Source organism: Mixophyes fleayi, chromosome 4 (assembly GCF_038048845.1).
Source record: "Mixophyes fleayi isolate aMixFle1 chromosome 4, aMixFle1.hap1, whole genome shotgun sequence".
Taxonomy (NCBI): domain Eukaryota; kingdom Metazoa; phylum Chordata; class Amphibia; order Anura; family Limnodynastidae; genus Mixophyes; species Mixophyes fleayi.
The window spans coordinates 216,926,310-216,942,967 of NC_134405.1; the positions used below are offsets into that span (position 1 = coordinate 216,926,310).

The 16,658-nt window shown below is 37.4% G+C and overlaps 1 protein-coding gene across 1 annotated transcript in view; it reads left to right on the forward strand.

The window, feature by feature from the left end:
* Positions 1–16,658, forward strand: part of NUAK1 (NUAK family kinase 1) — a 73,606-nt gene that overhangs the window by 31,328 nt on the left and 25,620 nt on the right. The window contains exon 2 of the mRNA XM_075209340.1: positions 3,430–3,550. Within this exon, the coding sequence (XP_075065441.1) occupies positions 3,430–3,550 (121 nt within the window). The remainder of the gene's footprint in view (positions 1–3,429; positions 3,551–16,658) is intronic.

The window sequence follows — 16,658 nt, forward strand, 5'->3', positions numbered from 1 at the left end:
TCATCACTCTGTGCCATCCTGCTTTCCTCCCCCCACCCTTCATCACTATGCTCCATCCTGCTTTCCTCCCCATGCCTCCGTTCCTTTTCTTATCTACCTATTGGCTTCTTTCTTCTCTTCTCTTTTCTCTTCTTCTTGTCTTCTGTCTTCTTTCTTGCTTGCTCCTCTCTGCGCCGCTCCTCACTGAATATCAGGTGTGACGTGATTATGTCACGCCTGACATTCAGTGCGAACGGAACAGAGAGGAGGGAGGAGGGGCGCCGCCGCGGTGATCACGTGAGTATATATATTTTTAAGTACCCGCTCCCCCCACCAATGAAGAGGGAAGCCATCAGGCGTCGGGGCCCACTGAGGAATACCCCGGCGGGCCAGTTTTTACCCCACTCAAAAACAACACATTAAAAAAACCATGAATAAATAAAAGTGTTACATATACAAGAAAATGTATACATTGCATAAAAAAGAGATTAAACAAACTTATGTATAGTCACACACATGCGGTAAGATTCTGTAGTTGGCAAACTACAACTAAGTACTGCAGATATCTTATCATAATTTTTAACTTATAAATGTAAACTCTTTTAAATAAATCTTGTGCTGCTTTTGGCTTTGTTAACGCCTCTGGGAGCTTTGGTAAATACAGTCTTTAAGTTTGTAAGGCTTTCTATTGGAACATGTCATTTTCTATGAACTCTATGTAATAACATTCAGTGTTAAGAAGTTGTGCCTCATTTTGCAACTCATTTTATACTATATAAGTAAAAACTTTTTTTGTGTGTAATTTGAACTCCTATTCCATTTTTGTTGCCCAAAAAACTAATTATATGTTTTATGTTTAGTAATGGAGTAGTCTAGAGTTTAGCGGTGAGCTAATATCTCTATGCTATATATAAAAATGAACAATGAACATGAAGCTTTTATAACATACAAGAACGTTCCAAGTGGTTGTCTGTTGTCCATGTTATATTTGATTTGTTATTTAATTACATTAGCCTTTGAATTTTTGGTAAACATAGTTACAAAACAGTTTATTGTATTTAATACAAATATTGCATTTGCTACAAAGGCCAGAGAAAAACAAACACTTTATGCAAATATACAGAATGGTGCAGTAGACATGTTTGAGTGATTACATTTCACCTTATTGTTCTATGGTCTGCAAACTTTGTAACACTTGTTAAAGTGCTGGTACCACAACATGGCTTTAGTAACATCTCGGCTGCTTCTGCTGTGCCTGGAAGTCTGATCGCCACCATATATTTTGAAAGGAAAGTGACATAAAAGCTACATAACTTAGCAGAAATATTTGATTCACCTTTGTCTTCTCTACCCTTACTTAAGATAATATTAGAGATATCATGCACGAGAGATTCTTTGTCTCAACATAACTTAAAATAGTGCCAGTAAAATGCAAAGGAGTTTGTAAAAGTCCCTTGATGTACTATTTGCTGTTTCCCATGCCAAGACCAGGGACAGTTATATATAATATTATAAATAGTTTAGAGAACTTTTGCTTACTGCCAACAAGAACAGAATGCCTAACATTGGTCATTCTACTAGTGGAACCAGGATGAAAAATATATCTAAGAGCCGTTATCTCAGCCTCATGATGTTTTAGGAAAACAACCTCACTCTGTAAAAAAAGGATATTATCTACCATTCATCACCATTTATTTATATAGCGCCACTGATTCCACAGCGCTGTACAGAGAACTCATTCACATCAGTCCCTGCCCCATTGGAGCTTACAGTCTAAATTTCCTAACATACATACACACACACACACACACACACACACACACACACACACACACACACACACACACACACACACACACACACAACTACCATTGTAGCTAGTATCAGTAAAAAGAGAACCTAACCACTACAGAAAATTAGAAAAAAACATTTTTTGTGCATTAAATCAATTTTCATGAGATTGCAGCCCATCGATTTACTACCAACCAGTGCTTCATAAATATTGGCCATTCAGTGTCTCCTTAATGTTAGTTCCTCATAAATTGATTCTCATGAGTAGTGGTTGACAACACAAAATGTCTGTCCCCACTGTGTGCTGATATCAGATACTCTTCAAGCAATTGCCTCCTGTAATTCTCTGTAACAGGCTGCAAGTTGCTACCTGAGGTGTTCTTCTATAGACTTAGAGACAGTCATACTGGTGTCCAAAAAAAATGCTTATGTCACGGACCATGTATCTTACTTCTGTCTAGTTCCTCAAATGTTGGGAAATGTGTTATGTTTACGTTACACCACCTTTAAATGACACTATTATTATTATAGCAATAATAAATGTATTTATAGAGCAGCAGTACAAAATAGACCATATTTACATAATTAAACAGACATAACACATGGAAGTTAGTCATTTAGCACAGATAATTTAATTTCTCTTTATATCCAGTATAGGGTATTATTATTATTATTATTATTATTATTATTATTATTATTATTATTATTATTTGTTAGTATTCAGATACATCCAAAAAGCCATTGTTAGGAAATCATGGTTTTCACTAAAAATACCTTATGACTTTTTCCAAAATAGCTTTGCTTTTGTCATTGTTGAAATTGTGAAACCCATCAAAATGTACGAAAAAGGGTTCAAAGTGAGAGCAATGCCAGTTTCTATAGTTTATCTTGAGATAAATCACCATGTCTGTGCCCAGAAAAGTGGCTGCACGCAGATTTGCATGATTCTGATGCTTATACCTGTTTGCATCCGGAGAGACTAGAAGGACGTTCTAACATAGACAGAATACAGTAATGGGCGTGTTTGCGCTTTTTCAAAGAGATGCAGGTCGGAACACAGACCCATATACACCTGTCTATGCCACATTATTTGCAGGTGGTCAAGGGCAGCAATGGAGAAACTCTTAATTGGTTGGCTGTTTTAGAATGCTCTACTGGTGCTGATAAGTGCATTCTTCATTGTACGTTCATATATTATGCTTTTATGCATGTTTTTAAGCAATCTTTTTCATGTACGTGAGACATGGACTTGTTTCTCCGGTATTAGAGAGGTCTTTGACATTTTATTACTGCATAATAATGAATAGATATTTTGCAAACTAAACTAATGGTTACAGACATGGGCGTAAGTGTATGTGATGTATGTCTGGCATACGCTATTGGTGCAGACCTGCTCCAATCTTGCACCTTTGCGTATAGCCACCACTGGGGATTTTTTGGTGTATGCAGTTTGCAGCAACTCTGGATCATCCCCTATATGTATAGTTTGTTAGTATTTTTTTAAATTTAAAGCATTTATTCATAGTGTAGCTCTTCAGTCTGGTCCATTTGTATTTATTGCCAGCAAACAACATCTGTGTTGATTTTTGAGCAATTCTAATTGTTGCCTAACATCTGTTTTTGTTCCCAGAATAACGCTTAATGTTTTAAATGTTCTAGGTTGCCATAAAATCAATCCGTAAGGACAAAATAAGAGATGAACAAGACATGGTTCACATCAGAAGAGAGATTGAAATAATGTCATCACTCAGCCATCCACATATCATAAGTATATATGAAGGTAATATTCTGTTTTTCCTATGTTGGAAGCGAATGATGTGAAATTTGTGTGGTCCATTGTTTGCAGTTCATCTCCGAATCCTTGCCAGCCCTTATGTTTGTGTGGGATGCAACACTAGATATTGTTGTACTGTACAAATAAACTTGTTTATATTTCTAGGATACATTTGTATATGATACACAGGAGACATACAGCACATTTATATTCATTTTCACTTATTCTCGACAGTGAGGTTTTTTTGCCTAGGACTGTAACTCTATCAATTGACTTGACAAAAATTACTTTTTAATCTTCATTTTATGGAACTAGGAAATATAGAACATCTATTTGTTTCTTTTATCTACTATAGATGCTTTTTAGTTTAGAGTCTGGAAGCAGCATTTGTACTAAAGTTTACAAGAATATTCCAATTAACAGAACTGACATTTTATCCTTATATGTAGGACATGTTACACCTAAAAATACAAAAACCACCAATGAATGTCACAGTCTTATACCTAGGGGTATATTTACTAAACCGCGGGTTTCAAAAAGTGGGGATGTTGCCTATATGCTTTCATTTTTTTAGTACTTTCTACAAAATGACAGCTAGAATCTGATTGGTTGCTATAGGCAACATCTCCACTTTTTCAAACCCGCAGTTTAGTAAATCTAGCCCCTAGTCTCTAACTGTATCAATGTGTTTCATACTATATAAACACTGTATAAAAGCATTAAGCAGATAATATGATGTTTTACCTTCCTCCCATAGCTATTATACTTTATTTGCAAAATGGCATAGATATGGAACATTCAAATACTGTAATATTGAAAATTATGAGAAAATCTGCTTTCCTTAAAAAATAATGCATGCTACTTCTTCAAGGAAGAAACATAAACAATAACCTGGGAGACACATCATTTGAGGATGTGTACAGTTCCAGCTATTTTGTTTCACTTCAGTGTAGCACATTTGTAACCCTTTCAGAACCAGAGGGTTGAGTCGATGTGCTCACTCAGGAGGCCAGGCCGGGTCTGGATCATTTTATTCCGGAAATAACTTCCTTCTTAAGTCTGGTCACTGACTATGATTAACAGCATGGTGCCAGAGAGCTACACGTCCGTTACTTTTCAACTTCGCTGCCCTTGAGAAGTGGAGGAGATGTGCTGAAAGAGGATAAGGGCCAGAAAACACCACATTATATATTTTTCCCACCTCTGTGTTCTAATACACCCATCCCCGCCCTATCTCCCATCATTGTGTAAAGTGTCATTGAAAAGACCTGCTGGGTGAACATGGTAATCCCACAACAACAGGGGACCCTGTATTGACTGGTCAGCTGATCACGTCAGTGTATGTTTGGACAGCCAAGTTGGAATGCCTTCCCGTTTTCTACCTTCTAGTTTTTATACCAGAAGAAGGGTAGTGGGGAGAGTGACGACTGTGCTGTAAGAGTTTTTCCAGTAAAATCCTGCTGTGTATAATAACAGCTATATGCTAAATACTGATTGTATGTCATTATACAGTTCACACTCCGTCAGAGGAGTCCAGCTGTGCTGTGGGTGCTTCATGCTGCCTTCCCGGGGGGTTTAAAATTGAATGACGGGCTGGCATTTCAACCTGTCCATCTAGGTATGTACTCTCAGCCATAGATGGACCTCTGTTGTTATATAGTTCACACTATTGCTCAAGCAGGAGAAACATGCTGTAAGCATTTGTACTCTTCAGTACAACCAAAATACTGAACTGTAGATGCCACATAGTTAAGTAATAACATATGAGAACATATTTATTTCTGATGACATAATTTAGGTGTAAAAGTATAGTTTTAATGAAAAGGACAATAATGTATTACAAAAATCTAGAAGCGCAAGGTAAGGAATATATTTAACCATCAAATCTAGAAAAAGGACCTAACTGTCCCAAGGTAACCTAAAGCTTTACTGCCAATAAATAATATTGTTCCTCCAGATAACAAAGTGAAGGAAGTTAGATGGATCACACAAGTAATCATCCAGAGAGTTTCATTTACGTTACATGAGGCTACCCCCTACCCACCAAGGAAAGCAGGAGCCAAGATGAGACAACGGGAGACAACGGGAGTGTGATGTGTTTTGTGTCACAGAAGGCAAAATGTTTAAAGGATCAGGAAAGGAGATTAGTTCAGTGAGTGAAATTGCAGAAGAATGTCATGGATAAAAATGTAAAAGGACTATAGAAACAAGCAGTGCGTACAATGATCTCTTGAAAAATGATGATTGAGGTACACACCCTAGTCCAAGGGAAGCACTTGCCAAGTGTACCTAGCCAAGTAGAAACACCTAATGGGGATTTCCTTTCACTCTGGAGGAAAACCAGAATCAGCTGAAAATACATGTTGGTCAAATTCCTAGAGAATTATAGAAAATCAGATCATCTCTGTGAGTGACAGGACTGTTGAGAGAATTAGTAAAACACTGCCAGAAAATTAGCCTCTGACCTCACATTGTCCAAGCAATAGAAGGACAGGGGTTAGTCACAACCGCTGGTGTTAAGGACATGGATACCAAATAGAACTGATTGATGATTTATTATTGTTACTGTTGTCATCTTGTATTGTAACATTCAAGACATACTTAGCATTTATAATATATTAGCATATGATTAAACTATTGAGATGTTTAAAATTACACTAATACAGAGAGACTATAGTAACCAATGTGCTTAGTGAAAGACACTGCAGTCAGCCACTTATAGCAACAACAAAAAAGGAAAATTAAAAAGTATTATAACAGAGAACAATAGATTGCACCGAGGTACATGCAGCAAATGTAAAAAGAATGTAAAATATCCCAAGTTCTGGACAATGCATGGAAATATTTACACATATGTTTGTAAATGTTTTAGAAGTTTTTTTTATTTAAGGCGAAATGTGTATTTAAAATACAGATGGATCACAGTAAGGCTCTGTTACCTCTACTGACAAAATCGTCTGTAGTTTATAAAAAGTAGTTTTATTCAGCATTGGAGCAGAATATGCTAAGGCTGAGCAACATAGTACAGAGTCTTTTTATGCACACATGGATACAGTACAGTATATGTTGCAGCACATAAAGAAGTCTTTATAAAACGATTCACATTGCACCAGCCAGACAGAAAAATGTTTTAATAGATGCATTATAGTGGTCACAGAACCCTTGGAAGACACATCTGATTTTACTTTTCTCTGTGTGTGGTAGTTTTTAAACAAATACTCTCATAAAAGAGGTAATTTACGAAGAGTTTCCAAAGATTTATGTGAAGACAAAGAAAGTAAAGCGTGGGATATTGCAGCCCACTGTTACCAACCAAAATATATATAAATAATATATATATATATATATATATATATATATATATATATATATATATTTGTATATATGTATTTGTATGTCTATGTATATATATGTATATATATATGTATGTGCCCAAAACGGATTAGTGTGGGTTTTGTGTATGCCTGTGGGTATTTTTCGGTGGTTTAAGAAAATACATTTTGTGAAACTTTTTGCCAGCAAATATGAATTTAGTGGGACTGATCCTACTTTCAGGGTCTGACATGGGCAAGGCTTACATATTTAGGGGCATGGTCTCACCAAACGAGGGTGTTGTGGGTGGATGGAGGTGTGGGTTCGGTGGTGCAGATTGGGGTGTTGTTAGGTGTGTTGGATCCAGAGGATCTACCTCCTGGTGTGTAGCAGCAGAAGGCTAGATCCAGGATTCATGTGCTGAAGAAATTCCTGATGTCATGCAGTTTCTATGTGATCTGGAATTGTGGCTATGCAAAATTTTGCGCATTGCGGATTTAATGGCTGGGCACAGTTCACACTACCTGGTAAGCCATGTCCTAGAATTACACGCTGCTGCGCTAATGGGTATATGTGTCATTAAACATGAATGCCGTTTCAGCTTTCAGCAGTGTCTGTCTATTGTATATATAACCAACATGTTCCCTCCTAATCACATTATTAAAAGTATTAAATATAAGTAATGTACAAGTATTATGAAAATGTTTCATATATATTTGTAAATGTTACTAGTATCAATCAAATTGTATTTTAAAGTTAGTTTTACTTTAAAACCTAATAGGTCCAAAAATCTTTGAGCATGCTAGTATCTTGGTGATACTCTCCTGTAACTCAGTCACAGCACATTCATTTCCATAAGTAACTGGGAGAGGTAGACCCTAATTCTCCGTCAGGAGAAATTCCATCCGCTCAGCAGGACAGAAATTGGCAATTGGCTTCGTACAGCTGGGAGGAAAATACTGTTGAAGTGACTTAAAACATCTTGAATAGTAGTGAACAGCTAGAGCTGACTTTGCCAGAATCTTTACTTCCGAGAGTATAAATTTAATCTGTGAAGGAAAGTGCTTCTTTCATGAAAATCCTTAGTGCTACATGTCAGCTCTGAGGAAACCAAGGGCAATGTATTCCCAGTCCAGTAAGTCTGAGTCTTGAAGCATTTATTTTTAAATCTACCATACAATTTATTTCTAGTTTATATTGGGGTTAATGTTGATTGTGCTTTTATACTTTTTGTCTGATATGTGAAGTTTATCTGTAATGAGTTGTGGACAACCCCTTCTCAGAAAAATGACCCCTCTGTACAGCAAATCGGGTTTCCGACCCCCCAGACAGACTTAGTCCACCAGTGCCGAGAGCCGCAGCTTGGCCCTTGGCTTCAGGAAATAGGGAGAGTTCCCATCAGGGAGAAACCCATCTATTGCTCTATGAATGGATCAAGTATTTTTTGGAGATGGTTCTGTTCTCGTTAAAGTCTCATTAGATATCTATCAGCTACCAGTTTATTAGAGGTGTTTTATAATAAAAATACATATTTCCTTTTTAAATTGTTTTGGGGACAACTCATTAAGACTCATTTACAAATCTCATTAAACATGAGCCTGCACAGCTTATTTTTTGCACAATTATATCTACTTGTCCACCTAGAGCATTTTGAAGTGCGTCCCTACTTCCTTATCTTTACAAACAATCTCATAAATTCAGTCTGCATCTGCATTTATGGTTTAAATTAACCATTCACATTTTTATTATGGCATGAATTAATCTTCAGGCGGTAAAGGACATGGTACGGTATTTATTTTTGCAGGTATGTGCACTTTTGTATGTCTGAAGCCTTTTATTACATATGTCGAAGGGCATCCCGTTAAAAGTCTAGGAGCAAGGTTGGTTTTCCAGTACCTCTAATCAGCTGGAGAAGTTCTTTTGTCGGGAGGAAAAAGGCGTGTGCCCACCCATAAACAGGGAGTTGTCCTCTAAATGCACCGTGTGCAACGCAACCATCTCATTTTCTCCTTTAAAGCATTTCACACCGCAAAAGTATAAAAGTTGGCTCACTCATACGTCTAATCCTCCAAATACTCTATCTATAAGACACAAACTTTTGAACTCTAGCAGATGCCTCTCTCTTGACCCACAAATTCATAGGCTTCCACTTAAAAATGGATCCATTTGCAAAAAAGTAGGCACGTGAAATCACAAGCCTTTTATTACTGTGACTTTGCACTTTTGTAAACTACCTATGCAGAATGTATTTTAGAATACATTTTGTTACCCATACAACAATACAAATTGTTACCCATGGGGATCGGTAAACATATTATGGCCAGATTCAATTCCGCGGGCCGCGCACTATTACCGTTACTAATAATTTCGCAGCTGACTTTTGCTCACAGCCATGTGAGCCGCGAACAACAATCTGCGTTAAAATTACCATAGTAACAGTAATAATACACGGAACAACACGGGGAATTGAATCTGCCCCTTAGAATCAGTCATCAAAACCTCTATTAATTAACAATATTACCCACTTGAAAGACTCACCTTGGGTACAAGGCTTGACCAACACCATGTTTGCGATAGCTATACCTCTCTCACTACAGTGTAGACATGTCTAGTTCATATAGATTTTGGGCAACATGAAGAATGGTATTGAAATGATTATTAAGTGCAAAACAGGCTTGCCATAACAGTGATTTAAGTGATCAAATTTTATCTTCAGCAGACTTTCATTCTCAAAACAAGACATGTTCATTTTCAAATAGCTGTGGTGAAGGCAGAAATACTGATACACATATTTTTGGGAGTGTTAATATTGGATCAATTTAAAACTTGCTATTGAACTAGGCTGACCCCTCCTATGCTTATCTGTAGGTCTTATATATTTATATAATTTGTTGACTGTGGATTTTGTTAAGTTATATCATCATCATCAGCTATTTATATAGCGCCGCTAATTCCGCAGTGCTGTAGAGAGAACTCACTCACATCAGTCCCTGCCACTTTGGAGCTTACAGTCTAAATTCCCTAACATACACACACACACACACACACACACACACACACAGACTAGGCTCAATTTGATAGCAGCCAATTAACCTACCAGTATGTTTTGGAGTGTGGGAGGAAACCGGAGCACCAGGAGAAAAACCACAGAAACATGGGGAGAACATGCAAACTCCACACAGGTTTTCTTCTGTGCTTATAAGTAAGGTTCTGACATCTTCTTCTAGGAAGAGATGTGGGGTTTTTTCACCTTGGACATGGTTCTGAATGTTCTCTTCCACTCTCCTCATTACTCATACTTGGGTTATTTACCACACATCTGTTATTATGCTTAAGTGTATTTGTTGTTATATTTACATGTATTCATGTGTTTGTTATGTTGTCTTCATGTATCTGTATCTGACTGTCTGGCACTGCATAATGTGTGATGCCTTTTAAATAAGTGCTGATGATGATTATATACAAGTGTATCCATAAAGCAGTTGTGCGTGGTATGCAAGGACAGTGAAACACATATTAGTATAACTCAGACAAAAGCTAAAAGGAAGTTTTTAAAAGGGCAAAAATAGTCAGGGCCTCATGTAGAGCTTGACGCGTTTTACATAAAAAAACGCAGACGTAAAATGCTTCTAATAAGAAGATTAATTGTGCATGATGTTAGGGTTTGTGGATACTATGCTAAATGTGTCTGCTGTATGACGATATGTTTAAAGCTTATCATACGTTTTAAGATATAAAACAATGTCTTAGTGAAAAATGCGGGAGGACATGTAGCCAGTAAGTTAATGTCAACTGAAGTTGGAAAATTCTCTTACATAATATTCACACACTGTATAAAGACAATTAGTTTAAAAAAACTTAGTAAAGTTTTTTTTTGTTTTTTTTTTATCAGGCACCACTTTCAAATTGTGACAGAAATATTTGCCCACCTAAATCAATGCTAGGCAGAAACAAGCTGTTTTGTAATATGAGATAATAATGATATCAGCACCATTTTGTCTGCTATTTGAACTCACCATCTTTACTGGTGTTTTGCAGGTTTTTACGAATAATAGGATGCAATATAATAAATAAATATTTAATACTAAAATAAGTATATACATCCCAATTTCAGACTGCTCTGTCACTATCGGAATATCAGGGCTGATTGCCTGGACTTTTGGGAGATGAGCCTTGCAGCCTTGCAGGGCTGCTCTTAGGGTAGGAGGTTTGGGGGCGGTCTAGTGCTTCAGAAACACTAGGCACACTCACAAGGGCCATGATACCACTGATATAATGCAGTGACACGTCTTGTGTGGCATGACCATGTCCCCTTTTTGAAGTTGTACCAATTAACGTTCAAATGTTGGGAGGTGTGCATCTGTGGTAAACCATAGCAAATATGGTTTTTGTACCATGTTGTTAGATAAGCCCCTTAGTATTACTTATGGGGACATCCCTTTATTAATATTTGATCAGTGAAAGCCTACACAGGTAATGCCATACTTCATGTGATTTTATTTTTACAGTAGAATGTAGCCCTTTCTTGGGGTTAGATTTTGGGTTATACGTTCCTTTTTGCCATGCTGGTTGCTGCTTTCAGTTTATAAAAAAAAAAATTGGAACCACTGTATATTGCCACTGAGCGCACTGGAATGAGGTTACCTTACATGTGGGATAAAATGAGATGATTGGCAGACTCTTAGAACAAGGATAATAAATCTGGCATCTTTTTACCTCTCAATTAGACTGTGCTTCTAATTAATTTCCTGTCTGGCTGAGCAGTGACGTCAGAGAATGTTAAACTTCTCATTGTTTTCCTTTGATAGCACACTGAACTGAAACCTTGTCATCATCATAGCTGGCAATTGGCAGTGAATCAAGAACTCAATGACCTTGCTGCTTTTGTTACATGGCACTGATGCTGGATTTCCTTACATAATTATTTTACACCTATGTAATTTGTCAACCGAAAATCTAAAGCACCTTTCTTGAGAATAATATTTTGATCACTTAAAGGGAAAGTTGCTCAGACCTTATTGTACAGTGGTATTAAATATGTTGGTGCTATATAATTAAAAAAATAATAAGTTGAATGTTTGAATAATAAAATAATAAATGCGTTTCTTAAAGGTTATGCTTTTAATTGGGGTGGACAGATGCTCTATATAACAATTGTGTGCTTTCCATAAGCGTAGGCACACATACAAGTTGAAGTAGTTTTAGGAGCCTTTGCACTATGTTTACTGTATGCGTATTTACAATAAATTTTAAGCACAGAACTTTCATATAATCATAGAAAAATAACTGTAAACAATATAATAGCAAATCAACTACAAATAAAACATTAACAAATTTAACTACAATTTTGTTCAATATAATCCATTTAGTTGATGCATAGAGTGCAGACAATTAAAATAAATCTTTAATGCCTACAGTTGCGTAGGTTTTTGTGGGAAAGCATGCAAGATATGCTACACAAATGAGCATTGAAAGTTAATCAGGCCATATGCGCATATGCTACGTATCATCATGCTTTATAGACACCAGTCACCATCATCAAGTTGATAATACTGATGGGTGTTTTATTATGTTGAATAACATTAAAAATAAACAATTTAAATCGGTGTGCTCCTCCTTCATTTCAGGGGGACAAACAGTGTGGAGCCCCCCCAAAAAGTTGCGCCTAGCAATAAACCGTGTCAGGCTGGGCTGGTGATAGTATTTCAGGGAAACCAAAAAAAAAAAACCCGAGAGAGAGCTGCTGCGCATGCGCAGCAGCTCCGTTTCACCAGCGCTGTCTTTGACAGCGCCGTGGCTGCTGTATAGGACAGTGGCCACTTAGTTAGTGCAGGGGGGGATTTCTAGAGACTCAGAAATCCCCCCTGCGTGCGCCACTGCCCTCAGCATGTGGTCCCCCTGTCAGCCTGTTCAGTATGGGCTGAATTTTGTAGGGCCCCCCTCGCCTAGAAAACGGCGCTATTGCTCCTCCCACTACCCTTGCCATTGGACATTGAGGTAATAAATAGTTAAAAGTTAGAAAATTTAGAATTTTTTCCTGTGCTACTCCTGGTCCCAGCAAACCCTGGCAGCCATAAACTGCTAAGGCATGCTGGTGCTTATAGAACTACATGTGCCAGCATACCAATGGCTGACAGAGCATGCTGTTGCATGTAGAACTACAAGTGCCAGCATGCCCTGGCATACATGCCCACTGGGATTTGTGGCACGCCAGGGAAAAAAATGTGTTCATTTGTTTCTTCCAGCTTTTAATCGACTGGGAAAAAAATAAAAAACACAATAGACGATTATTTGCTCCGCAAGGAGGTGCAACGTGAATGATAAGCCTCCCGATCTGTTAGTAACTAACCAAACAGAAGAATTTCGTACTGATTTGTCATAGTGCAAGAAGTTGTTTAGGGGTGCCTAACCCCACTTAAGGTTTAGGCTTAATTGATAGATTATACTTCATTCATAAATTGTATAATAATTGTAATACATTTTATCAATGAGGTACATTACAACAATGAGCGCTGGTGCAGGGAACACTTTTGAAAAAATATGTATTTTTTTTTTAAGCACTAGCTAGGTCTGTGATGATGATTATCATCATCATCAGTATGTATCTTGTACCATTGGTCGAGCATCCGTAGCAGATATACCTCCTCACAGGCATATCTGTGGGTGCCTCAATCTCTGAATGTGCCCCAATTACATTATCGCGCTCCCACTGTACTTGACCTATTAACTTGTACGCCCCTTCCTTCCCCCCATTCCGCCAATCTAAGCATAACGAGTAGGAAGTGAAAGATGCATGTACAGGGATGTATGGGTACATTTTATTTGTGCGCGTACACTTTACGGAAATTTGTATTTTATACAAAGAAAAGGACATCTCTGCATGAGCCCCTCAGCTTTGTACCAGATAACACTAAAGACACAGTAGAGATATCCATTTTATGGGCTGAACTAGTATCCAGCCTATTCATTTTCTAGGAACCAGTGGCATCACTGAGGGACTATCTGGCTAATATTCTTGAGACCCGATTTATATTCATAAGCTACCAGTTCCGCATAAATTCATAAGCTACAAGCTCATGAATAGCAGTTTAGGTCACAACATAGATGTCTCCACTGTGTGTAGGGCCACTTTAGCCTTTCTAACTGTATTTAAAGCTTATATAGAACACAGATTTGTTATGCTTACAGTTGATATGTTGTACAGTTTCACAAATACTCTCCTCATTAGAAAGTGATAGCTGTAAGAACAATGTATCAGTTCTTACTTGTTACAAAGTAATTGAGCATTAAATGGTTTTATTGGCTGTGCGGATATTATAGCTCAGTATACCTAAAATTAAACACATGCAGGCCTGTACTTTTTGATTGGCGACCTTTTAATAAAGAAACACTTTGTAGCTGTGGAAAGGTACTTCTGTCTGCGGCTGCTAGATTGGTAATAAAAATACCATAGCATGAAAAGACACCAGATGGAAGGAATGTCAACATACTGGAACTCATTTAGGTAGATTACTCAGATTGAGAGAGAAAGCATACGGAGAATTCCCGCTGATCCATTGCAAGAACCGAGTTGTCCCTTTAAACCAACAAACTGAATTTTGTTCCCCTGCGGTCACAAGAATAAGCACTGAATGAGGTATTCTATCGTCAAATACAGAAGGCATTTTTCTGTAACCTTATCTGGCTCAATGCAGCAAGCCAACAATAACTTTAGCTACATATTTTCCAAGATGTAGTAAAATAAACAAACCTTTTTTTTTTTATGCAGCTATTCAAAGAGCTATCCTGTGGACATAAAACACAATTTCTTTTTGTCTGTCTACCTATTTTATTATTATTATAGCTATCATTTTTTTAATAAAGAAATAAATTACTCAGCAGCAATTTTTGTAAATGCTTAAATAACAATTGAAAACGAGGTTATAATGTGAGTTTTGAAATTGGCTTCAGATGTTAAGGTAACCCCCATCATTTTTGATAATTCAGTAAATGGCATTTAATTTGGTATTGTAGGTAGACCTAAAATTATTCCAGCAACTTTGCATTTAGGACAGAGATGCCCAAGTGGAGGCCCCTGGCTTGAACATAGAAAGACAAGCTGCTTTAATTATATTTCCAAAGATATACAGAGAGAGGGAGAAAAGGACATGTATGTATTGTGCAGTAATACAGCATACATTATTAAGTAAGGTGGGTTGAGGGAAATATAGGATATACTATAGTTAATTATTATGATGCATCTCTGTGTGTGACAAAAATGGATAATTATGTCAAAAGTGTGCATGCAGTGGGTGGTGGAGAGTTTGCAATTGTTTGCACAGCAGAAGGTGTCCTTTGCTGCTTTTTCTGGTAATGCTTCTATTGCATACTTGCCAACTCTCCCGGAGTGTCCGGGAGACTCCCGAAATTCGGGAGCAGGCAAATATCCCGCATATGGCATCTTGCTCCGCAAAATGACGCGCCCCTCCCGCCCTCCAACCACGCCCCCCTGCCTGGGATCTCCTGATATTAACTTACCAAAGGTTGGCAAGTATGTTCTATGGTAAGCAACACTGCCCTGTTCAGTGAACTGCCAATTTCAGTCATGTCCCTCTTTAAAGCGTCATAGCATATACAGATACAGTATACCTTCTGAAATTTGTATTCCTTTAAAACACGGAGGTACTTCAAGTAAAACATTGGTGAACTCTGACCTAGAATAAATATGGTGTGCAAGTTACTTCCACTGACAGTTCATGTGATTTACTGCATGAGAAAAATACATAAGCATTGTATTACAAAAGTAGAGTTTCCATTTGGACACATAATGCAGTTCAAAAAGGAAATAATTTTGTGTGGTTTCTTTTTAATACACATTTTACCATAGACTGTAGATTATAAATGTATGAAAGATAACTGGCTAACATTTCTTCCGACCATAATTTTATAATTGCTAGTCTTGATGCTACAATTAATATTTTGTAGGCAAGGTATCTTGACCCTGTAATGATGTACTAAGTATAGCATTGCAGTTTCATATATTATGGAATACATTATTCAATGACCACCTCCTTACTGAGGAAAACCATGCTCTTTGTTGGCACCTCACCAATAACAAACAAAATCAGAAGAAGTTAGCCTGGAAAACTCATTATCCTTAAAGACAAAAAAAAAAATCATGCGCTCATTTTTTGGAGAACGTTACGGATCAAGTAATCCGTCCCAAGACAGCTTCTTCTAGTTTCAGAAGTCTCTCTTTTAATGAGGATTACACAGATGGGAATCGCTGACAGGAGAGGACAAGTCGGGCCTTCAGGGCAGGGTACATGCATGCTTCAGCTTCCTTTTGTCTTTATCAGATCTTCTTGGCTGGTAGCTCAAGGGTGGGAGCATGAGGCAGATTTTGGCATGCAGTCTAAGACAAATGATGGGGAGACAAGGCGAAATGATAAGTTACAATTTCACATTTTTCCAGCTGAGAATTCTAAGTAAGTCCAGGTTTGCAGATTTCTTATAAAAGAGAAGCATCACAGTATATGTGTTTTCTGGAAATAATACGTGCTTACGTAAAATGTCTCAAAAGGAAATAATACTGAATTCTGTAATAAAAACATATATACAAGTTTTGTTAAACTTGCATATTTGTCGCTAATTCAACTCTCTCTTCCATTCTTATGCACAGTGAGTGCTATAGCTTGTATGCTAAAGAGAAGCCTTGTTTTCAATGTTGCTTTTACATGCAATGCATACTTGCTATATGCAAACCTTGTTTCTGATCTTACCAGGCCTCACTTTGGACCAAATTGACTAATTTTCATACCTC